General features: G+C 45.3%; 1 protein-coding gene across 3 annotated transcripts; it reads left to right on the top strand.

Moving 5' to 3' along the window:
- The first annotated feature begins 3456 nt into the window (after positions 1–3456).
- Positions 3457–25188, top strand: LOC121540306 (procollagen galactosyltransferase 2). Of its 3 annotated transcripts, none has more exons than XM_041849082.2 (12): positions 3457–3951; positions 14760–14870; positions 15072–15189; positions 15379–15513; positions 15981–16185; positions 18736–18855; positions 19705–19778; positions 19999–20105; positions 20212–20344; positions 21369–21496; positions 22761–22967; positions 23623–24492. In XM_041849082.2, the coding sequence occupies exons 1-12, from the start codon at positions 3701–3703 to the stop codon at positions 23690–23692; spliced, it is 1659 nt and encodes a 552-aa protein (XP_041705016.1). In that variant the 5' UTR covers positions 3457–3700; the 3' UTR covers positions 23693–24492. The 3 variants fall into 3 exon arrangements, with proteins under 3 accessions (XP_041705016.1, XP_041705015.1, XP_041705014.1); XM_041849081.2 differs by lacking the exon at positions 23623–24492 and adding an exon at positions 24499–25188 and having other exon boundaries at positions 3568–3951; positions 20212–20338; XM_041849080.2 differs by lacking the exon at positions 23623–24492 and adding an exon at positions 24499–25188 and having other exon boundaries at positions 3573–3951.
- The last annotated feature ends 659 nt before the right edge of the window (positions 25189–25847 follow it).

Raw genomic sequence — 25847 nt, 5'->3', positions numbered from 1 at the left:
CACATACTGCATCTACTTCACATGATACGGAGGGAACAGTAGCATCCGGTTGGGTATAGTACATGTAGGCCCAACTATGTTTCACAGGAGATTGGTGGCACCTTATTTGTGGAGAACGAGCTCGTGGTAATGACTGGGGCGGAATCAGTGGAATGGTATCAAACACATGGTTTCCAGGTGTTTGATGCCATTCCATTTGCTCCGTTCCAGACATTATTATAAACCGTTCTCACCTCAGCAGCCTCCACTGGTATGTAAGGCTGTGAGAAGAGAGGAGGCTGTACATGACAGACTACTTGTCTCTAAGACACTCTCTGACCCCATGCAGTGTTTTCTTCCACCATCTGTGGCTGAGAGCCCTGGAAGAATTAAAGGATGGGACTTCAGATCCCCCCCGTACCCTCCCTCCCCCTCTCTGTGAGTGTGTTGGCCACAGTGAGAGCACCTTCTGTTGGGCAACCAGCTCCAGAAATCTTTCAGAAAACACACTTTTGGAAGCAGCAAACAGAGAGAAGACCACTGCGCCACTCCTGAGTGGCGCAGTGGTCTAAGGCACTGCATCGCAGTGCTAACTGTCCCACTAGAGATCCTGGTTCGAATCCAGGCTCTGTCGCAGCCGGCCGCGACCGGGATACTCATGGGCGGCGCACAATTGGCCCAGCGTCGTCCAGGGTAGGGGAGGGAATGGCCGGCAGGGATGTAGCTCAGTTGATAGAGCATGGCGTTTGCAACGCCAGGGTTGTGGGTTCGTTTCCCAGGGGGGCCAGTATAAAAAATATATATATATGTATTCACTAACTGTAAGTCGCTCTGGATAAGAGCGTCTGCTAAATGACTAAAATGTAAATGTTTCTGTAGCCATATTTTTCAGTCCAGCTTTTGAGCAAATGTTGGGTGCGCATAATTCCTCTCCTCTCACTGGCTGCTCTACAGGGTTCCACAGCAGTGTTTCCCAACTCCAGTTCTCCAGTACCCCCAACAGCACACATTTTTGTTGTAGTCCGGGACATACATACCTACATTTACATTTTAGTCATTTAGCAGACGCTCTTATCCAGAGCGACTTACAGTTAGTTATTTTTTCATATTATTTTTTTTAGACCCCCTGTGGGAATCGAACCCACAACCCTGGCGTTGCAAACGCCATGCTCTACCAACTGAGCTACATCCCTGCCGGTCATTCCCTCCCCTACCTTGGACGACGCTGGGCCAATTGTGCGCCCCATGGGTCTCCCGGTCGCGACCGGCTATGACAGAGCCTGGATTCGAACCAGGATCTCTAGTGGCACAGCTAGCACTGCTACTGCTACTCATTTAGGGCTTGATGATTTGTTGACAATTTGGGACCACTACATTGACTTGAGGACCATTACATTTACAAACTACGAGGATCTACCCTACTATTTTGAGTGGCTCTGAAATTGTGGATCTATTTTACATTTACGTCATTTAGCAGACGCTCTTATCCAGAGCGACTTACAGGAGCAATTAGGGTTAAGTGCCTTGCTTAAGGGCACATCGACAGATTTTTCACCTAGTCAGCTCGGGGATTAGAACCAGCGACCTTTCGGTTACTGGCACAACGCTCTTACCCACTAAGCTACCTGCCGCCCTACTTATATCATATACTGTAAGTAGCAGGTTAGTTGTGCTACAACAGTTATAATAAAATGTGCAGCTAGTATAGATTGTATCAAGCCAGTTATCCTGGACATTTTCAATCGCAAGTGATCGAAGGCACTTGAATTACAATAGCATGTAATCCAGCTGTGTTTTGTCATACCAATCAACAAAATACTCTTAAAACACATTCACCTCTTCATGGCATCCATCCTCCGCCATCGTTAATGATCTCTTTGCCAGCCCCGCTTCGAGTAGGCAAATCTCCTGCGATCCTGTGTAGCTCAGCTGGTAGAGCACGGCGCTTGTAACGCCAAGGTAGTGGGTTCAATCCCCGGGACCACCCATACACAAAAATGTATGCACGCATGACTGTAAGTCGCTTTGGATAAAAGCGTCTGCTAAATGGCATATTATTATTATTTATTATTATTATTATTATTATCCTTTAGGGGTTTGGGACGTTGGTCGAGGGAGTAAAAAAAACTACAGGCGTGCATATCTGGTAGCAACGGAAGCAGCAACCTTGGATGCAGGGGGGGTGTCTCTTCCATCGAACACTCTCCCTGCGAAAGTAACCTTTGCATCTCATTATGTGCATTTAGGGAACGTGTTGGACCACAGTTGAGAACATCATAAGCTTGGCAGTAGTCATCATGAAGCATGTAGAACTGGTGATTTAGAATTTGTTTCCCTTCCAGCCAAAATGAAACCATGCATTTATCCCAAACAGAAGTGGAATATCAACCGTTCATGGAGTTCTGCATTTCACAAAGGTTGGAAAGGACAAAGGACTGCATGTGATGTATGTAGCGACAATTGTAAAGCAAATGCTTTGGGGTAAAATGGAGAACATATGGTAAAACATTTCAGAGTAGGAGGTATGCAGACATTGCAAGAAAAAACTGTCTGAATTATATGCAAGTGCATAGATACAATTGTGTAAAAATGTAACTAAGGGCATGCCACAAAACAACATACTGTAAATCTGGTAATCTGAGTTCAGGAACATTGACTAATGTTGTCTTCAGACTACAAAAACAAGTCAAGCCAGGAAATAAATTAATACATGGTGTGGCTTACATTGTCAGGCTCATCTCTTGGATTATTACTTTATAAAGCTTCATAATCATTACTGTGTGAAGGAACATTGATGGATTCCAACCGCTGCTACTGTATTGGGGCACTAGGGGGAGCTAATTGGATCTCTTGGAACCTGCTTCAACACAATGGACAGACAGACATGTCTACTTAGTACTCCTGTCCAGACATCTCTCATCAGGAACATCCATCCAACTACAGTGTTAATGGTAATGTACACTCCTTAGACCATTTCAATCAAGAATGGAAACATCAACAGGTGGCTTCACTCTTGGGTAAATAAACAGTGTCTGTTTGTCTGTCAGTCCTTCTGCCTGTATGTTTGCCCATCTGTCTGTGTCTGTCCTTCTGCCTGTCTGTTTGTCTGTACTTACCATACATGAGAGGAAAGGAGGAGTGTTATAGAAACCGCAGAGGGAGGGAGGAAGGGAGGACAATGTAGCCATGCCTAAGCAGTCAAACCACATGCTGTTAAAAATAATCTGACTTTACAACCACAAACAACCTATGTAACAAGAGTTAGTTACACATTTATACATATATTCCCCCCAGAATAGCATACAGTTTATGCAATGCACATGCATAGACTTGAACTGACAAACACAGCAATTGTGTCTAGGCTATCAGTTCTACAGCGCAGTAAAGTGCTGGATTTGAGTAAGAAATGTTATGCGTTACTTACTGAAATTAAGTTATTCTTGGACATGTGCACGTTTGTCACAGATTCCCCACTGTAATCAACCCCTGTACCGCCCATGTAGTCTCCCATGGAGAGAGATGGGTTGAATTGGGAAAGCTGTAGGAACGCTATAAGAAAGTTTGGGGGAGGAGGTAGACTCTAGAGGTAACCTCTCTCTCCCTCCATCATACACTTCATCCCCTCCCCCTTCATACCTTATTTTCTCACTCCCACCATCGCTAACGCTCACTCTCATATTCAGTCGCGGCGGAGCTCAGGTCCGGATAACTGTGCCGGCGAATGATGCTGGGAATGATGCCTGCGGTTGGAGCCGTGGGAGTCGGGCTGCTCTGCGCACTGCTTGTCGCCCTCATGCCGGGTGCCATGTCGGAAATGGCGACTCTGGTGCAGGACCCGGTCCGACCCGAATCGTCCCTTCTGAAGCCAAAAATCATGATCGCCATTCTGGCTCGCAACGCGGCGCACAGCCTGCCGCACTACCTGGGCTGCATCGACAGGCTAGACTACCCGAAGGAGCGGATAGCTATATGGTGAGAAACGCAACTAACTTTCTAATAACTTTATTTCGGCCAAATTGTCTCCAATACAGCACCAAGTCACGTATAGATCCGCGCGCCCGCTACAATTCTGGATTTGGACATTATTAGGCTACAAAAAAGTGCACGCATAGAAGTAGCCTAACTTAAAGCTGTTATTGTTGTCGGGTATTATAATAAGAACCTCCTGTCCACGTAAAGGACAGAGATGCGGCTGTTAGCGTCAACGAGACCTGTTGCTGCGTTTTACAACGCACTCTCCTGGCGTGTCTCCCGGGCTCCTAATTGCATGTTTGGATAAGATGAAAAGGTAGAGCATGTTAATGATGGTGCACTTTTTCATTACGCACACACTGCGGAAATCAGGGGACCTAAAACAGCTGCCAGGTATGGGGGGATGGGGGCCCCTAAAGAAAAAAAAGGCTCCATCATCAATTTTCCATAGGCAGTTAGTTTGAGGATCATGATTGCAGTAGTAAGGCATGGCCAGCAGGCAGCCTGCCTGGAGATGGGAGAGAGTAAGTGGACACCAGACACTGAGCGGCTCAGAAGGTGGGAGCTCAGCTAGCACACTAAGGAAGTCATGTGTAAAGTGCTGGGGAGAGAATCACAGGAGAGATGGAGGGATCTGGATGACTAGTCTACAGGGACAGAACAAGTCAGTACAGAAGCATGTGGAGACTGCCCATCACATACCTCTTTTGTTGCACGTCATGGATACATTTTGAGTGACTTGATAGTTTAATGCAGTATCTCTGTTTCTCCCAGAATTGCTGTCATGTGGGATTCCTTTGTGTTCCACTCATCCTTTCAAATGCTTGCTTTTGTTTGCTGCTTTATGTCTGTCTGCTTCTCAATGAGGCCATGCTCCTCCCAACACACACACACACACACACTAGGTCTAGACCCACTAGGACCCTTCTCCCAGAGTAAACGGCCAAATGACTGAGCCAACATGTTTATGTGGAGACCTTTAACTAACAAAGAAAGGGGCCTAGACCCGTCAATCCCACTTGTGGCATCCAGCACACAGCTACTCACTGGAGAGAGACAGTAGAATCAGACGCTATGGAGTCTGTGGTTCTGTTTGGAGCAGGGCTCTGCTCAGTTGAGCCTGAAACTTTGTCTTATGCATCTGCCCCAGATTTAATCCTATAGAGGCATTTAGATTTTCCACATGAAAGTAAATGTTTGGATTCAGTTCAGTTTACTTATAGTGTACTGTACCTGACTTATAAAAATATGCACAGTGAAGTTCACCTGACCTTACATGAGAGCATAAAGCAGATTGAAACACTATATATCACAGATTCTCTAATATTTACCACTGTACACGCTGTTTTCTACCTCTCTCTTCATCTCTCTTCTCACCTCCATAGCTTTCCTGACGGTCAAAACAGTTTGAGTTTGACTGAGCACTAAGCAAAGTAATTGAGGAAGGGAAGAAAAGTCTCAGCGTAGCCCGAGGATGGAACCAGCTGTGGAACATCATGTCCACACAGCACAGCCAGATGTATAGAAGCAGCAGACTCTATAGCAGGGTTTCCAACTGGCGGCTCGCGGGCTGAATTTGGCCCGTGGGTGGTTTTATTTGGTCCCCCAAGTCTTCTGAGCAAAGATTTTCATTGTTGGACATAAAAGACTGTAAAAACACCAGGAAATCAGCTCCAAGTGATTTTAATTTAGGAAATCTGTTCCCAAGTATTCCAACGCATGCTAGAGAGACACGTGATCATATACAAATGTAAGCAAGGTTTGAAATGATTATGTTTTAATCAAATATTATATCTGTTTGGGCTTCTTGTGGTCAATTTGCAGTCTACAAATGATTTATAATTACATTCTGGCTGCCCGACGATCTCAATAAAAAATTGGCCCGTGCCGGAATCTAGTTGATGTTCCCTGCTGTATAGGATCTGTCTGCTGCCGCTGCTGCTGCACTCTACTGTCTGTCTGGAAGCTTCCTCTGAGTCAGGACCGATAAGGTCTCAGTACAGCTCTGCAAGCTCTCAATACTGACTGCCAATGAGAAGTGTTTGGCAAAGACACATTTATTGGGTGGTTGAGCAGCCTAGATGTTCAGTGTTGATAATGACTATACCATAAAGAAGAATTTTGTAAGTATGACAATCTGCCAGACCTAGACTCGAAAAGTAGTTAACAATTTTTCTCCCAAGCTTGCCTCAAATCTCACTGTTTCTAGGTGGTGTATTTCACTCGATTCTTATATAAGAGAGGAAAATCCATGCTCACTGTTGCTTTGATCATGTAATTGTTTTGTAAGTGCATGAGCCAACAGCCTCCTCCCATCCTTGAATGACAGTATTGTAAAAGTCATACAACACACAACAAATGTCAAATGTTGTCATTCTGTTTTACAAACTACCTAATTGGATCTAAAGTGGAACCAGGTCCCCATGAGAATGTGTTTTCAAATGTAGAAATACATATGCATTGTATAAACAAACAGCAGAGAGGTAGTGAAAAGCCACAGAAGTGGTAGAATTATGGTTGGTGAAATAAAAGCTGATTGTGTAATAAAATTCTGCTGGCCACAGACCTGGTGCCAGTGGCTGATTTACTGTGATGCGAGGCCCAAGGCCATGTGTGTGCTTGCTTGCGTGTGTTTGTACTGGGGTTGAAGGGTCGAGCTTGGACACTGCTCACCTTTCAATTCCCCCCTGCTCTCCCACTGGGACAAGGAAGCTGTCACTGTTCTAGTGTGTGTGCGTTTGTGTGTGTATTTAGGGGCACATGCAAGTTTCTTCTCGTGATGGCTGGATGAAGAGCAGTCTGTGTTTGATAGAGAAAGAGTGGTTGAGATAACGCACTCTCTCCATAGAAGGCTTCAGTAGTCTGAAAATCAAAAGGAGGTATCTGAGTCTGACAGAGAGGACTAAGAGAGAGGTGAGAGAGTCTCTCACTATGCTGCGAAAGAATGCAGGGAATTAGGGGAAAGAGGGAGATGGGGCGGAGGCAGGGTGGTCGGTAGGCTTGTGTTGAGAACTACCCAGTGGCACTGAGCAGGTTAGTGAGTGAAGCCACATTCCAGCCATGCTCAAACATTGTACCCTCCCCCTCTCTCCCCCCACCTCCTTCCACTTCCCTCAGGACAACACTAAGCTGGCCGCAGGCCAATGATTGGACACAGGCCAGAACCCAGGCTAATGATTGATTGATGGAATGTGACTCAGCCCTGTGATTGGTCGCCAGAGGTCATGACTCTGTGTTGTGACTGGAGGAGAAGGTTGAGGTCATCCTTGGGGCAGTGTTCAGGAGTAACTCAGTAGCCTGGAGCTGAGTCTGTGGGCTGTTTATGGGAAGTGCTTTTCCAGGTGGTGAAGGTGAACTGAAGAGAGATGATTTGTTGCTGTGTTTCGACATAGAGAATGTCAGGACTGTGACAACAGAGGCTGTTCTCTGAACTTTGTTTGTGTGAAATAGCCTAATAAATAGAATCCATTATTGTTTCTATACTTTCCATATTACATCTTTGATGATGATAATGTGATGCACACACCAAGAAATATGAACCACAACAGAAAAGTCTGAACCACAACAATCATTTTTCAATGATACTGTATATGATTGAGAATACCATCTAAACCATGTGTGCCTTAGCTATTATTTACATTTTAGTCATTTATCCAGAGCGACTTACAGTTAGTGAGTGCATACATTTTCATACTGGCCCCCTGTGGGAATCGAACCCACAACCCTGGCGTTGCAAACCCCATGCTCTACCAACTGAGCTACACGGGACCTCGTTCAAGGACTCCAGTAACCCGAGCCACGGACTGTTCAATCTGTTACCATCTGGTCCTGGACCAAAAGGCTCTGAGACAGCTTCTAGGACCAGGCCATCAGACTGCTGAAAAGCTAAACCTAGCTGTCTCCCTGCACAGACCTGCACCTTAGAGACTATTTACACCAGATAACCTATACATTATTACCTTAGAAATTATCTGTACTGACTACCCACACATCCAACACTTACACACAAATGTACACATAAACACACACTAAGAGCTCACACACACACACACAAAGTCAACTCTGCTGTTCTAATATATACAACTGATTCCACTGCCCACATTATATTTGGAAATCCAGTCCGTATATTACTATGCATACTACCTTTTCTATTACTTCTAATATTGTCACGGTTTCGGCCGAGGCTCCTCCTCCTTGTTCGAGCAGGTTTCGGCGGTCGTCGTCCCCGGAGTACTAGCTGCCACCGATCTATGTTTCATGTTCGTTTGGTTTTGTCTTGATGTTGTACACCTGTGTCTAGTTAGTCCTCATTAGTGTCCTATTTAGTTCTTGTTGTGTGTGTATGGTGTTGTGTGTGATTGCTCTTCTGTTTTGGTGTTCTGAGCTACGTACTTCCCTCCGTTGTTTGGAGAGGTTTTCGCACATGTTAGTGCGCCTTTCGTTTGACGCCTGTGTGCGCCTTTATTTCGCCTCCGGGCTTATTGTGCTCGTTTACTACGTGAATAATTCACTAAAGTCTTTTGGACTTAGCTTCTGCGTCCTGCGCTTGATTCCTGCACCACACCCACCTTCAGCACCCCTGACAAATATTTGTTATTTTTGACTTGACTCATTGTTATTATTGATGAATGTACTGCATTGTTGATGGAGCTGGCACATAAGCATTTCATTGCACCTTTTATACCTGCTGTAAACTGTGTGTGACAAATACATTTGATTAGATTTATGTATTGTCGTTATCACAGAGGAATTCCAGCGGTTGCCAACAACATTGTAAACTTTAAAGGACATGATGAGAAATGTGTCTGTATCTTATAGCTCTCACTGTCAGTTTTTACAGGATGATGGTATGTTGTGTTACTGGCTCTGCTGCAGATCTTCTCTTTACGAGGCTGGGATCTCGATCTCTATTCCATATCTCAGAGTCCCATCCTCTGGTGGGGAGATAGGTAGCAGGTGGATGTTCTTCAGAAGTTTAATGTTTTCAAAGAGTATAATGCCATTATAGTAAAAGATAAACCAGGAGCGTTTTGGAGTTTTTTAAGTGCTGCCAACTCCAACAGGACCCTTGTTTCCAAAAAGCTCCCTTTCTACCGGATAACAATATTGGATCCAGCATTCCAACCTCCAACTATTTTCTCAGAGGGGGTGATCTCTGTTCCATCTCCTAGCATGCCATTGTGCTGTGTAGAATATTGCTGGGAGTGTAGAGCCTTGATCCACCTGAGTGCATGTGTGTCACCCCAGGCCTGATCGGAGATGAATCTCATCACTCTAATTCTTCTGTCAGGTCTGGGGAGGAGGGCCCCAATGGATGTCTTTTTGATCATGTCAGGAGGGGAGCCTTTGACATTTTGGGGAGTGTTTGTTTTACAGAAAGGACAGGTGAGGAAGACAGGAGAAGATGTTGTGGGATCTCTCTCTCTTTCTCTTTGTGGATTAGATCATATCGCTGGCACATGGCTGGTACATGGCTGGTATGTGAGTGTGTGTTTGATTATCCTTAGTGCTCTGGCCCAGTGTCAGTCTGTTGGGGTCTGCATGTGGTGGTGTGTGTATCTGTATTTCTACTAGCCTTGGGCCAGACTTGTGCTTAGTGAAGGCAGTAACTGAGTGACACAGGAACTCCATCACTCATACAACAGAGCCAGTACCACCTCCTAACTCACACAACAGAACATACACTTCTGATTCATTCCACACACACCATTTTCACCTAAGGAGTGTTAATACTCAGCCAGTGGTTTCCTCAGAAAACCTGAGAGGAGATGGAACTATCCCCAGACCTGTGTCTGCCAGCAGAGAGAACAGCTCCATGTCCACTGCCAGGAGTTGTGGCTGTACTCAGAACAGCCCTGGCCATGTGTCAGTGAATCCCCAGAGGAGAACCGAAACATATCAGAGTCCTCACATAGAGGGGCCTGTTAGCATGGAAGTGATTGTCTCTTGACCAATAGTTCCAGAGGTGGAGTTGGATAAAATTGTGCATTTTTCTTCCTGCATGCCCATCTATTCCAGCATATATTTGCCTCTCTCTCTGTCTTTCTCATTTACCCTTACTAATAAAATTATTGTGATTGTGTGTTTTACCATCACTTTGCGTTTATCTAGACGTCACTGAGTAGGAAATACTTTTTTTGCTGTCTGTGTATTTCATGTGAGTGACTAAGTGTGGAAAATGACATGTTAGGGACCAGGGTATTCAATGTATGTCAAAATCGACCGTGTAAATGTATGGGTGAACGTGATTTGCAGGTAGCATAGTGGTTAAGAGCATTGTTGGTTCGAATCCCTGAGAGAACTAGGTGAAAAATCTGTCAATGTGCTTTTGAGCAAGGCACTTAACCCTAGTTCCTCCTGTAAGTTGCTCTGTATGAGAGCGTCTGCTAAATGACTCAAATTTATATTTTTTGTGCAGGACGTATGTGGGGTAGGACAGAGGGCAAGGACACAGAGATTCTTCTGACTGATTATATTTGGAAGCCTGGGGGGAGGGGAGTTACTGCAGAGTTAATGCACACACACACACATAGGTACAGTGATTTATATCTGTTAACACTAGCTACAGTAAAAGGGCATATCCAATGCAGATACGGTGGAAGGAATTTAGGCCTCGTAACTTTCACTTGAGTGTTTGTTCAGTGTTTTTGGGCCAGGTGTAACCCTTGCGTCCCCTGACCCCTCCCATTGATCTCTCTCAATGTCAGCTCATCACACCCCCTCCTCACTGATGAATGGCATAACCATTCCAGGTGGGACTGATAGATAGAGGAGAGAGGGATAGAGAGAGAAAGAGATGGTAAGGGTGTGTAGGTGAAACCTAATAGCATGTGGTGTCCAGATGAGGCTCATAAAGAGAGAAGGTAGAGATGCGGCGCTCCAGGACTGAAAATAATAAGCCAGGGAGTTACTGTAAACCTCAGAGGGCAGAGTGGATGAACAAAGTGACGGATGAGTGAAAAGAGGGAGGGAGGAAGACAGGATGAGTGTCCAGTCCAAACCCCCAGAGCACCGGATTGTTAAACGCCTTCAAAACTCAGCAGGAGCTGACACTTTAACACTCTCTCTCAAACATACAGAACACACACACATGCACAGAAGTGCTAAAACACACACACGTTATGCCGCTATGTGCACTTATGAGTGTACAGATTTCTTTTTAAAAAGATACAAGCACATTTTTCCATCCGCACATTATTGCCATTGAATTCCAGGCTTGGCTGCAGTGCATGTGAGTGTGGTTAGGGGAATGTGGGGATGACCAGGGACTCAAGCTACTGCTCTACACCCTCCTTGGCTGATTCAGCCCTGGGGAGAGGAAATTGAGAAGCCTGGAAAGGATAGATCCTGCTGGAAACAGGACATGCATGTGTGGAATAAGAGATGGAGAGAGGAGATGGAATGATGAAGATTCACCTAAATAAATGAAAGAAGAGACACAAAGGTGAAAGATAGAAAACCCGGCCTGTGTGCCTGCCTGTCCTCTGCCTGTACAGGCCCATATAATCCAAACACGCGCTCACACACATACCAACTGTTATCTTACACAAGGAAAAATGAGATGCTGCTTCCGTAATAGAAAATATCATACTGTACTTATAATACAGAGCTGTGTGTTATGGCTGAAAGGGGCTGTGCTAGTGAAGAATGAAGTACAGTCAGAAACCTTCAACTGCTAGATGGTTGAATAGGCTCCTTCTGGAATTATGGCCAGATGTGAAAACGTTAGCATTTTAGTGGGGAATGTGGAAACCTAACCTAACTCTCATCTGTTTGTTTGTCTGTGTTCTAATGAGCATGGTGAGGAATTTACTAAATAGGTTTTAGTTAGTATGAGATACAATCCATCTAACATATTTGTCTCTGTGACCTCACTGACTTGTGTAAGGATGGCAAGGGAACAAAGGAATGAAATGTAAACGCATGCTCCTGCATGCACACGCACACAAACACACATGCACACAAACACACATGCACACGCACACAAACACACATGCACACAAACACACATGCACACGCACACAAACACACATGCACATGCACGCGTCCTCATACAGAACATATGGCGGTTCTTCTGTTTCTGAGCTTATCACAGATCCACCCTATTCAAATCCTAGCCCAGAGCTACTGTATGTCTTTCATTTGAAAATGACAGGTACCAACACATTTATTTCCTCCAGCAATATGGAATTTCATGGTTGAAAAAGACATGTCAAAGAGTGTGCACATCCACTCATTACCTCCACTAAAGGTGTTTTTACCCAGTGACAAAGACAAACACCAGTTGTCAGAAGCAGGACTCATCCTTTACAGCACGTGTTAAACTCATTCCACGGAGGGCCGAGTGTCTGCGGGCTTTCACTCCTCCCTTGTACTTGATTGATGGATTAAGGTCACTGATTAGTAAATAACTCCCCTCACCTGGTTGTCTAGGTCTTAATTGAAAGGAAAAACCTGCAGTCGCTGGGCCCTCCGTGGAATGAGTTTGACACCCCTGCTTTACAGTTTACGTCCACATACCGAGTCGTGCAAACACACACACTCACTGTTTTGAAATGCCTGACATTACCATAAAACATACACTACCGGTCAAAGGTTTTAGAACACCTACTCTAATTCAAGGGTTTTTCTTTATTTTTACTATTTTCTAAATTGTAGAATAATAGTGAAGACATCAAAACTATGAAATAACACATATGGAATCATGAAGTAACCAAAAAAGTGTTAAACAAATCCAAATATATGTTATATTTGAGATTCTTCAAATAGCCACCCTTTGCCTTGATGACAGCTTTGCACACTCTTGGCATTCTCTCAACCAGCTTCACCTGGAATGCTTTTCCAAAAGTATTGATGGAGTTCCCACATATGCTGAGCACTTGTTGGCTGCTTTTCCTTTCACCCTGTGGTCCGACTCATCCCAAACCATCTCAATTTGGTTGAGGTTGGGGGATTGTGGAGGCCAGGTCATCTGATGCAGCACTCCATCACTCTCCTTCTTGGTAAAATAGCCCTTACACAGCCTGGAGGTGTGTTGGGTGATTGTCCTGTTGAAAAACAAATGATAGTCCCACTAAGCCCAAACCAGATGGGATGGCGTATCGCTGCAGAATGCTGTGGTAGCCATGCTGGTTAAGTGTGCCTTGAATTCTAAATAAATCACAGACAGTGTCACCAGCAAAGCACCCCCACACGATAACACCTCCTCCTCCATGCTTTACGATGGGAAATACACATGCGGAGATCATCCGTTCACCCACACGCGTCTCACAAAGACACGGCGGTTGGAACCAAAAATCTCAAATTTGGACTCCAGACCAAAGGACACATTTCCACCGTCTTAAAGTTATGATGGACTGTTGTTTCTCTTTCCTTATTTGAGCTGTTCTTGGCATAATATGGACTTGGACTTTTACCAAATAGGGTTATCTTCTGTATACCCCCACTACCTTGTCACAACACAACTGATTGGCTCAAACGCATTAAGAAGGAAAGAAATTCCACAAATTAACTTTTAACAAGGCACACCTGTTAATTGAAATTCATTCCAGGTGACTACTTCATGAAGCTGGTTGAGAGAATGCCAAGAGTGTGCAAAGCTGTCATCAAGGCAAAGGGTGGCTATTTGAAGAATCTCAAATATAAAATATATTTTGATTTGTTTAACCCTTTTTTGGTTACTACATGATTCCATATGTGTTATTTCATTGTGTTGATGTCTTCACTATTATTCTACAATGTAGAAAATAGTAAAAAGAAAGAAAAACCCTTGAATGAGTAGGTGTTCTAAAACTTTTGACCGGTAGTGTATATGTATACCTCCTCACACAGGCTCAAACATGAACGAACTCACACACACACACACACACACGCCACTGACACACACAGGGTTGTTATTAACACAAGGATTACCCCTGTGGTCCTTCAGGCAGTAAGGCCTACATTCTCTCTCCAGCTGGACTGGCTCTGTCTGTCTGGGTGTTAATAACAAGTCAACTGTCTGTGACAAAATTGTGTCTACAGTGTTATCTCATGGTGAACAGTGTTAGCAGCGGTTTTGTAAAATGGGTGTTTATACACTGCTATCTCTGGTCTGTCTGCACTCTAACATAGGGTGAGAGTTTATCCGGAGAGGTTACAGCCAAGAATATTACAGCAAGCAGTGGAAAACTCCAGTTTGTGTGTGTGTGTGCTTGCCATCAGTGACACAGCGTCCTCTCTACAGATACACTGGCCTCTCTCTCTCTCTCTATTGCCTTTTTCCTCCATTAAGCACATATTAGATGCAGAGAAAGAGTGTACTGTAGTTATCATCTCAAGGCCATAGGCTATTACTGTCGGGCTACAACTAGAAGTGATAGGGTGATAGCGTGGGGTGAGAAAGAAAGGGTGAGTGTGTGACTGGAGGAGTGTGTGAGAGTTAGGGTAGGTGTGTGTATGTGTGAGGACAGGTCACACGGTGTGCAGACAGTGGCAGCAGTGTGTGAGGATAGGATAGAGGTGTTCCAGCTGCAGTACTGTACGCTATGGCCTGTTTGTCCATCGCTCCTTTTACTCTCTGCGGTTTGTATTTACAGCCTTTCTACCATGGAGCTTTCCACAATGTCCCCCGGACCTGACTCACACAGGACACTGTGTGTGTCCATGTTTTGATCCTACACACACAGGATCAGCTGCAGCTATGTTGCTGTGTCATGTCGACACATTATCTTGATATGTTATGTAGAAAGTTAGTGCTTAAATGTCTTGTTTCTGCATTGTTATGTGTGTTGTGTTGATATAGTGTCCCATGTTATGTTGTGTCCCAGGGCAGCGACAGACCACAGTGTGGACAACAGCACAGCCATGCTGAGGGAGTGGCTGAAGCAGGCCCAGGACCAGTACCACTATGTGGAGTGGAGACCCATGGAGGAGCCCAAGTAAGTCTACTTTACTCTCTGCTCAGTCTCCCCCAGCCTCTGACCACGCCCCCCCAGTGTCTGACCAGTCTCAGGGAATCTCACCCCACCCCTTCTGTTCAGGTTCACATTCCTTCATTTTCTACATCTTTGAAGTTCACTGCTCATTAAGGGATGGTGAATATGAGGTACTGACCGTAAAGCTTTTTGTCCTGTCTTCAGGTCCTATACAGATGAGTGGGGGCCCAAGCACTGGCCTCCGTCCCGCTTCAACCATGTGATGAAGCTGAGGCAGGCTGCTCTGAAGGCAGCACGGGAACGCTGGGCAGATTATATACTGGTGAGACAGAGATAATATTATACCTGTGAGATTACTTGTGACTTTAGTTAGTGGTATAATTGTATGTGAATGATGATACCTGCTTTCTCTCTGTCTCCGGTTGTCTTAGATTGTATACCTGCAATATTACATGTATGTTAGATTACGTTCTGTGAGATTATCCTGTTCTGTCATTCTCCGTGTATCTAGTTTGCAGACAGTGATAACCTGCTGACCAACCCCAGGATCCTGAACCTGCTCATGGCTGAGAACCTGACTCTGGTTGCTCCCATGCTAGAGTCCCGCTCTCTCTACTCCAACTTCTGGTGTGGCATCACTCCCCAGGTAAACAACCTGCAATAGCCATGTAGCCCCAGATAGACCTCACTCCTCTCTATGCGCCCTCTCTCTCAGTCAGCAAGCAAGTGAATGTTATGACCATTTGGTTTCTGTTCTTCACAAACCTTCCACACCTCTTAAAGTGATGCTCCAGAACTTTTGTATAATTTCAGCCAGTTGTTTTGAAAGTGCTGCTCACGAGCCAAAATGGGTCCCTGATTTCTGTGCACTATGTCATCAAATTGTGTACTACGTCATCCATATCATATGATATGTTACGTCCTGCAATTATTGTATTTTTTTTGCAATTCGTATGTTACGAATCTAATTCGTACAATATTTTACGAGTTTGTTGTGCTCAAGATCCCGGATTGCATCTTTAAGACCAATTCTCTATCTCCATTTCCCATCCCCCTCTCCCACCCTCTCTCCTTTCAACCCCCTCTCTCCATCCCTTTATCTCTGACTCCCAGGGTTACTATAAGCGTACTCCAGACTACCAACCAATCAGGGAGTGGAAGCGTCTGGGTTGCTTCGCCGTACCCATGATGCACTCTACCTTCCTGTTGGACCTGAGGCGTGACGCCAGTCGGGAGCTGGCCTTCTATCCCCCTCACCCTGACTACAGCTGGGCCTTCGATGACATCATGGTGTTCTCCTTCTCCGCCCGACAGGCAGGTCAGAGTTTAACTCCCTCCCACCCCCCGCCATGTGTGGTCACCATGATCCTGTCCAGACACAACACCCTAGTACATGTTGTTGGATGTGTTGTAAAAACATAGCCCTGAGTACAAGACACTATAGCTCCCCCACCCATGTACCAACTGTGTAAACAGTCATACAGCCTCGTTCAGAAACAACCCCTAGTTCCGACCACCAACACAGTGTAATCAAAGTCCTTAAGGCTCCACCCAGCTTTCCATTCAGGCCCAGGGGGTATTGTAGGAAGCTCTTGCCATATTATTATATTCTCCTGTCCAATTGCTTCAGATCTGCAAATACGAAAGGGGCTAGGGGAGAGCAAGGGTAGTTCTCTGTGTTTTAATAGTTCTGAGGGTACTTCTGTGTCTTGTGTTGAAGACCTGTTTTACAATAGAACCCACCGTGTGTTTAATGGAGGGAGACAAGGCAGGCTGGGTATTTGGCACCAGATGTGTGTCTTTCTGACTTGACTGATTGTGTGGGATTATTTGATGTGGCTAATGATCGGTATGGTACAAACAAAAATAGTAAACACATAACTATTAAATACATAACACGAATGCACAAACACTTACACACAATAATACACACTAACAACACTAACAAACACACACAACTCTCACACACATTGCCACACACAGGGCCATGCTCTTTAAAAGTTTCCAGTAGTAATGGGTTTTAGTATATTCCTCTTTATATCATTGTGCTTAATGAGTCTTCCTGTGGATATACAGTATGTGACATTCTTTATGCTTAGCTGTGTGTGGCTGCAGTTTGTCTACCAGCATGCACTTGATCGCAGATACAGTGCCTTCGGAAAGTATTCAGACCTCTTGACTTTTTCCACATTTTGTTACGTTACAGCCTTATTCTAAAATGGATTAAATAAAACATTTTCCTCAGCAATCTACACACAATACCCCATAATGACAAAGGGAAAACAGGTTTTTAGACATTTTTGCAAATTTATAAAATAAAATAAATACAATACAGAAATACCTTATTTACATAAGTATTCAGACCCTTTGCTATGAGACTCGAAATTGAGCTCAGGTGTATCCTGTTTCCATTGATCATCCTTGAGATGTTTCTACAACTTGATTGGAGTCCACCTGTGGTAAATTAAATTGATTGGACATGATTTGTAAAGGCACACACCTGTCGATATAAGGTCCCACAGTTGACAGTGCATGTCAGAGCAAAATCCAAGCCATGAGGTCGAAGGAATTGTCCGTAGAGCTCCGAGACAGGATTGTGTCGAGGCACAGATCTGGGGAAGGATCCCAAAAAATTTCTGCTGCATTGAAGGTCCACAAGAACACAGTTGTCTCCATCATTCTTAAATGGAAGAAGTTTGGAACCACTAAGACTCTTCCTAGAGTTGGCCGCCCGCCAAACTGAGCAATCGGTGGAGAAGGGCCTTGGTCAGGGAGGTGACCAAGAACCCGATGGTCACTGACAGAGCTCTAGAGTTCCTCTGTGGAGATGGGAGAACCTTCCAGAAGGACAACCATCTCTGCAGCACTCCACCAATCAGGCCTTTATGGTAGAGTGGCCAGACGGAAGCCACTCCTCAGTAAAAGGCACATGACAGCCCGCTTGGAGTTTACCAAAAGGCACCTAAAGACTCTCAGACCATGAGAAACAAGATTCTCTGGTCTGATGAAACCAAGATTGAACTCTTTGTCCTGAATGCCAAGCGTCACATCTGGAGGAAACCTGGCACCATCCCTACGGTGAAGCATGGTTGTGGCAGCATCATGCTGTGGGGATGTTTTTCAGGGGCAGGGACTGGGAGACTAGTTAGGATTGAGGAAAAGATTAATGGAGCAAAGTACAGAGAGATCCTTGATGAAAACCTGCTCCAGAGCGCTCAGGACCTCAGACTGGGGCGAAGGTTCACCTTCCAACAGGACAACAACCCTAAGCACACAGCCAATACAATGCAGTAGTGGCTTCGGGACAAGTCTCTGAATGTCCTTGAGTGGCCCAGCCAGAGCCCAGACTTGAACCCAATCGAACATCTCTGGAAAGACCTGACAATAGCTGTGCAGCAACGCTCTCCATCCAACCTGACAGAGCTTGAGAGGATCTGCAGAGAAGAATGGAAGAAACTCCACAGATACAGGTGTGCCAAGCTTGTAGCGTCATACCCAAGAAGACTCAAAGCTGTAATCGCTGCCAAAGGTGCTTCAACAAAGTACTGAGTAAAGGGTCTAAATACTTATGTAAATGTATATATTTCATTTTTGTATTTTTAATAAATTAGCAAACATTTCTAAAAACCTGTTTTTGCTTTGTCATTATGGGGTATTGTGTGTAGATTGATGAGTGAAAAAAGCGATTTAAATCAATTTTAGAATAAGGATGTAACGTAACAAAATGTGGAAAAAGTCAAGGGGTCTGAATACTTTCCGAAGGCACTGTACAATCAGGTTACAGTGTTTTTGTGTATAGCAGTGTTTTTTCCAGATGTCCAGATGTCAGTGGGTTTTTGATTAACTCTGTGTGACTGTGTGTTGACAGATGTGCAGATGTACGTGTGTAACAGAGAACACTATGGCTTCCTGCCGGTTCCACTGAAGGCCTCGCAGAATGTTGACGAGGAGAAGGAGAGCTTCACACACACCATCGCTGAGGCCATGAGTAAGCACACACAAACACGCACACACACACACACACACACTACTTTCTAAATCAAAATAAACACCCCTTTTACTTTGTCAGATTTCTATATCTCCTTCAAAAGGATCCTTCATCTCTGTTATCTCCCATTTTATTATCGCCTCTTCTCTGACCTCACTGCCAACACATCACAAACTGTCTTGTAACACAGAATTTAAAGAGTCCCCCTAAAGATGGTCCACTAACCCCTGACTCAAGCCTTAACCCTGAACTTATCCCTTACCCTAAGGCCTAAGCCAAAACCTATCCTTAACCCTGAATTTATCCCTAACCCTTACCCTAAGGCATAGGCCAAAACCTATCCTTAACCCTGAACTTATCCCTAACCCTTACGCTAAGGCCTAAGCCAAAACCTATCCTTAACCCTGAACTTATCCCTAACCCTTGCCCTAAGGCCTAAATCTATCCTTAACCCTGAACTTATCCCTAATCCTTACCCTAAGGCCTAAGCCAAAACACATCCTTTACCCTGAACTTATCACTAACCCTTACCCTAAGGCCTAAGCCAAAACCTATCCTTAACCTTGACCTGATGCTTATCACCAGAGTTACAGTTGATCGTCTTTGAGTATCTATAGACCTTCACTCTTTCCTTCTACCTCTAGAACAGTCTCAGGCCTGCTGCAGTGCCTTACTAACTCTTTGTTTCTCTCTCTTTTTCCTTCCTCCCTTCCGCCTCTCACCCTCCCACAGTTTTCTCTCTGCTGATGGAAATGCTAAATAAACCAGTGTGACCCTAGAGGAAATACTCTCTCTGATTCCATGCTGCTGTATTAACTCTAACTCTGACTCCTCTGTCTGTATTAACAGTTGACCACAACATAGCGCCCTCAGAGTACCTGTACAATCCCCATATGCCGCAGGACAAGATGGGCTTTGATGAGGTACAGTAAGACACTGGCCCTGACTGTTTAGAGGAATTGGTTTATATTGAGAGTTCATCTGTCTTTCTTTGATGTGACATTCATTTCTCCCCCTCCCTTTCCTGCTCTTCCTTCCTCCACTACCCCCATGTCTCTCCCCTCCTTCCTACGCTGGCTCCCTCGCTCTCTATTCCTCCTGATTGCTTCCTCACTATCTGCCCCCTCCTTCCCTCCGTCTCAGATCTTCCTGATCAATCTTAAACGTCGTCTGGACAGGAGACAGAGGATGTTGAGCACCATGGCCTCTCTGGGTCTGCAGGCCACCCTCACTGACGCAGTGGATGGCAAGTAGGTCTCACACATACACATACACACAGGACTGCACAGCTGCATGGGACACTATGGTTTACATTAGTTCTCTGTTCATCGATCACAATCCCTCTCTTTCTCTCAGGGCTCTGAACACTTCTCAGCTGCAGACGTTGGGTATAGAGATGATTCCAGGTTATAAGGACCCATACTCTGGCCGTGTTCTAACCAGAGGAGAGATAGGCTGCTTCCTCAGCCACCACTCCACCTGGGTACAGGTGTGCTCAACCAACCTCACTAAATCAAATCAAATATTACTCCTCACATACACAGCAGGTATATAATGTGCAGAGAAATGCTTGTGGGCCAGCTCCCTCTACATTGTAGTACAATAATCTATATCAATAATAGTCAAATAAAAAATAGAATAGCCTGATATGTACACAATAGGATATACAGTATACTGTAGATAATGAATGTGCTATGTCAAGTATGACTGTATTTACAAATAGAAAATGGGTAGTGTGTTTGTCGCGCAGTTGAAAAGATGATATATAATAGAACAGCAACGTTGACTGTACAGTATGTGTGTGTGGGAGTCTGTGTGCTTGTTTATGGGTGGTTGTGTGTGTTTGTTTGTAAGGGTTGGATGTGTGGAGAGTCAGAGCAAATAGTCTCTAAGGTGCAAATAGTCTCTACGGTGCAGATAGTCACTAAGGTGCAGATAGTCTCTAAGGTGCAGATAGTCTCTAAGGTGCAGGCCTGTGCAGGGAGACAGCTAGGTTTAGCTGTTCAGCAGTCTGATGGCCTGGTGGTATAAGCTGTCTTGGAGCCTGTTAGGCCGAGACCCGATGCTCCAATACTGCTTGCCAGATGGTAACAGAGTGAACAGTCCATGGCTCGGGTGACTGGAGTCCTTGACGATCTTCCGAGCCTTCCTCAAACACCGCCTGGTGTAGATGTCCTGGAGGGCTGGGAGCTTGCCCCCAGTGATGTATTGGGCCGTCCGCACCATCCTCTGTAGAGCCTTGCGGTTGAGGGCAGTACAGTTGCCATACCAGGCGGTGATGCAGCCGGTGAAGATGCTCTTGATGGTGCAGCTGTAGAACTTGAGAATTGAGGGCCCATGAGGCGCTGTTGCGCCTTCTTCACCACAGTGTCGGTGTGATTGACCCATGTCAGGTCCTCTGTGAAGAGGAACTTGAAGCGTTTGACCCTATCCATTGCAGCCTGTCGATGTCAATAGTGGTTGTGTCCTCTTGCATATTTGTGACTCCGGCTTATTCTCTGTGCTGTTGTCAGATGGCGGAGCGTGGTCTTTCCAAGGTGCTGGTGCTGGAGGATGATGTGAGGTTTGAGCCCAGATTTAAGAGGCGAATGATGACCATCATGGAGGAAGTAGAGAAGGCCCAGCTGGACTGGGATCTCATGTAAGAACGATGTAACAAGTAGCATTGTTATGATGTGTAATTATTAATTGTGAGCTTATGTATTTTTTTAATTGTTGTTATTTATTTATTTCACCTTTATTTAACCAGGTAAGCCAGTTGAGAACAAGTTCTCATTTACAACTGCGACCTGGCCAACATAAAGCTAAGCAGTGCAATAAAAACAACAACACAGAGTTACAAGTCAAAAATACAACAGAAAATATATATACAGTGTGTGCGAATGTAGTAAATTATGGAGGTAAGGCAATAAATAGGCCATAGTGCAAAATAATTATTAACACTGGAATGATAGATGTGCAAAAGATGATGTGCAAATAGAGATACTGGGGTGCAAATTAGCAAAATAAATAACAATATGGGGATGAGGTAGTTGGATGGGCTAATTTGGATGTGCAGGTGCAGTGATCGGTAAGGTGCTCTGACAATTGACGCTTAAAGTTAGTGAGGGAGATAAGAGTCTCCAGCTTCAGAGATTTTTGCAGTTCGTTCCAGTCATTGGCAGCAGAGAACCGGAAGGAATGGCGGCCAAAGGAGGTGTTGGCTTTGGGGATGACCAGTGAGATATACCTGCTGGAGCGCAGACTACGGGTGGGTGTTGCTATGGTGACCAGTGAGCTAAAATAAAACAGGGATTTGCCTAGCAGTGATTTATAGATTACCTGGAGCCAGTGGGTTTGGCAACGAATATGTAGTGAGGGCCAGCCAACAAGAGCGTACAGGTCACAATGGTGGGTAGTATATGGGGCTTTGGTGACAAAACGGATGGCACTGTGAAAGACTACATCCAATTTGCTGAGTAGAGTGTTGGAGGCTATTTTGTAAATGACATCGCCGAAGTCAAGGATCGGTAGGATAGTCCGTTTTACGAGGGCATGTTTGGCAGCATGAGTGAAGGAGGCTTTGTTGCGAAATAGGAAGCCGATTCTAGATCTAACTTTTGATTGGAGATGCTTAATGTGAATCTGGAAGGAGAGTTTACAGTCTAACCAGACACCTAGGTATTTGTAGTTGTCCACATACTCTAGGTCAGACCCGCCGAGAGTAGTGATTCTAGTCGGGTGGGCGGGTGCAAGCAGCGTTTGGTTGAAGAGCATGCATTTAGTTTTACTAGTGTTTAAGAGCAGTTGGAGGCTACGGAAGGAGTGTTGTATGGCGTTGAAGCTCGTTTGGAGGTTTGTTAACACAGTGTCCAATGAATGTATAATGAATTGAATCGCTCTTCTCTCTCTCTCTCCTCATACAGCTATGTGGGGCGTAAGCGTATGCAGGTGCGTCAGCCGGAGCGTTCAGTGGAAGGGGTTAATAACTTGGTGGAGGCGGACTACTCTTATTGGACGCTGGGCTATGCTCTGTCAGCGCAGGGCGCCAAGAAACTGCTGGCTGCTCAAGCCTTCAGCAAGATGTTACCTGTTGATGAGTTCCTCCCCGTCATGTTCAACAAACACCCCAAGTAAGGGACTGGCTGACTGCACCGAGGCTAACACAAACAGGGGGACAGACAGGGGGACAAGAGAAAAATGTTCAGGTTTACAGCTTATTTCCTGCAATTCTACACATTTTGCCATAGGGTGGAGGCAAATGTTTGCAGTTTTTAATATGATCAATGGGCCCCACCCCGGTTGGTAATTCCACCACACTTATTACATGTTTAGATAGCTGGCCACTAGACTAATTTACCAATCTAAAAACAATTGTGTATTCTATTATTCTAACTCTTAACAGTAACTCTGTGGTATGGTGAGTGGTGTTCCTTATTGGTGCTTTAGAGTTACACCACCCTACCCCCTTTCGTCCTCTTCTTTCTCCCTCACACATTCTCTCCAACCCATTTCCCCCACTCCATCTCTCTCTTGCACTCTCCTTTTCTCTCGCTCTCTTTTTCTCTTCACCTCTGTCTCCCCATCTCTCTCTCCTGTATAGAGTGGGTCCCTGATACACAGGCCAGGGATTGTTCCTAGGGATCAATGGGTACTCTCTGTCTCTGCACCCTGCCCTCTGCCTCTCCTTGCTACCCTGCCACTTTTCTCCCTCCCTTTCTCATGTCTCTCCCCTACCTCTCTCTCTCCTTGTCTCTCTCTGCCTCTCTCTCTTTTTCTTTCTTTGAGGAATGTGGGACCGGAATGTTTTTTCCTGCTGCTGGTGAGAGGGACAGGATTCCCATTGAGCCAGAGCTGAGTATGGGGGTGGGGTGTAGATTTGTGTGTGTGTGTTACTATATAAATACGCAGGAGTGAGTGTGTATGTGCGAGTGTGTGTATGTATATCCGTGCGTGTGCATGCTTCTGTGTATTCGTTTGTATGCGTGCGTGCATGTCTGTGTGAGTAGAAATCACTATGTAAATATAGACCAGAGCGTGTCAGAGAGAGAGAGAGAGTTAGGGATGCCCTGGGGTCTCTCCTCTGCTCTGCCAACTCTGAGGATCAAACACTCAGACTAAGTCCAGCCTCTCAGGGTTCAACTCCCTGGCCAGTAATAAAGGCATCAGTTTACTCTCTCTGTGCTGGCACTGTCTAAACGGCTGCAGGGGGGCTGACCTCTACCAGCTGACCTCTGGCTGACAGGGCCTGACTGATTGAAGGTGACGTGTCGCTCCTCTCTCCCCTCTGCACCTCTTTACCACTCTCTGGCTCCCTTTGATGACATGTTAAAGTGTCATGATCAGCGCTCCTTTCTGACAGATGCTGGAAGTCTCTGCCCTCCCACTGGCTCACTTTGATGACATGTACACAGTGCTCTCTGATTATGTGTTTCTGACCTCTCTGTGATCCAATCTCTCTCACTACAGAGTCCATGCTTAACTTTGACCAAGTGGTGCTGATTCAGCAGTGCTGAATTACCATATATGACCCTCTCCTTTCTGTCCACCCCTATCATTTTGCATGGCGCACTAAACAGTTTACTATGTCCTCCTCTCTCTCCCTTAGTGTGTGATTCTCTTTGATGACGTGTCATGTAACCCTCTTCCCTCTCTCTCCATCAGTTCTGACTTCATGTCTCACTTTGAGCCTCGGGACCTGAAGGCCTTCTCTGTGGAGCCCCTCCTCCTCTACCCCACCCACTACACGGGCGAGCCAGGCTATGTCAGCGACACAGAGACCTCCACCATCTGGGACGACGAGGCCACTGCCACCGACTGGGACCGCCAGTACCAGCACGCCAGGAAGACAGAACAGCAAGGCCGCATCCACACCGTGGCCCAGAATAGTGTGACGGGAGACTCACCTCCACCCGCTGCCCGCTCCACACGAGACGAACTCTGAGGAAGAAGAGATAGACTCATAAACTTGTTTACACACGGACATACACATAGATATACACACACACCTGGACGGACACATACTGCACAGGCAGGTGCACTGCACACACACACTCACAGACCCAACCAACTGGATACACACTAAACTGCTCCGCTCAGCGCTCTCTCATTGGCTATCTGTTGGCTAATAGCATAACAGCAGGCTGAGATGCTGAAAAGCCACACCATGCTGGGACTATGTGAGAGAGACTGGGATGAACCAAGACTCTGCAACATGTGGAAGACAGATATTGCTGTTGGCAGTGTAGATACAATTCACAAATACATATTTTTTTATTATTAAAAAGGATGATTATTGTAATGTAAAAATAACAGATGTGGTTTATGGGCAGGAATAAAGTAATCTTACAGCTGTCTGAAAACGTGTTATTTGTGTGCATGCAGGCTGGAGACTGACATAATGTACCCAGGAGTACTGTCAATTCCAATGATGTCGCTCACAAACACACCATGTGTATGTATATGTGTGCAGAATGTGTATGTGATGCAAGGCACCACCCCCACACACACACAGTCATAATCATTTGCCATCAGATTCCTTCCAAGAAGCATGATGGCCATGATGGAGGACAGTGTTCCCCTGAGACAGTCAGCCTGTAAACCTGTAGATACTGTGACCTTGTATTAGCAGTTAGCAGGCTGGCCCTGTTACACACGAATCTGACTACACTTGTCTGGCTTTACACTTTGCTGTACTTGGCCTTTCATCTAACTGGAGTGGTGGTGGGCTAAAGTTCTGAACTAATAAAACGTCTTGACCAAATCTATGTTTTTATTCACTCTGCAGTTTGTTTGTGAGTGGGCAAAATACACAGTGTTTGAATAGACTATGTAGACTAGCCTGTGTATTGCTGTTATTTTAAATGTATCACTAATGTAAACTACTGCACTATTCCCACGAACTTGGGATGTCAACCTTTCTCTGTGTAGCACAGACACATCTCCGGTCAACGGTAACATTTCAGTCTATAACACAGTTAATGTACAGTATGTCACATTTAATGTCACCTGGT

Source organism: Coregonus clupeaformis, chromosome 26 (assembly GCF_020615455.1).
Source record: "Coregonus clupeaformis isolate EN_2021a chromosome 26, ASM2061545v1, whole genome shotgun sequence".
Classification (NCBI taxonomy): domain Eukaryota; kingdom Metazoa; phylum Chordata; class Actinopteri; order Salmoniformes; family Salmonidae; genus Coregonus; species Coregonus clupeaformis.
The sequence above is the reverse complement of the archived record's forward strand: the minus strand, read 5'-3'. Positions and strand labels throughout refer to the sequence as shown.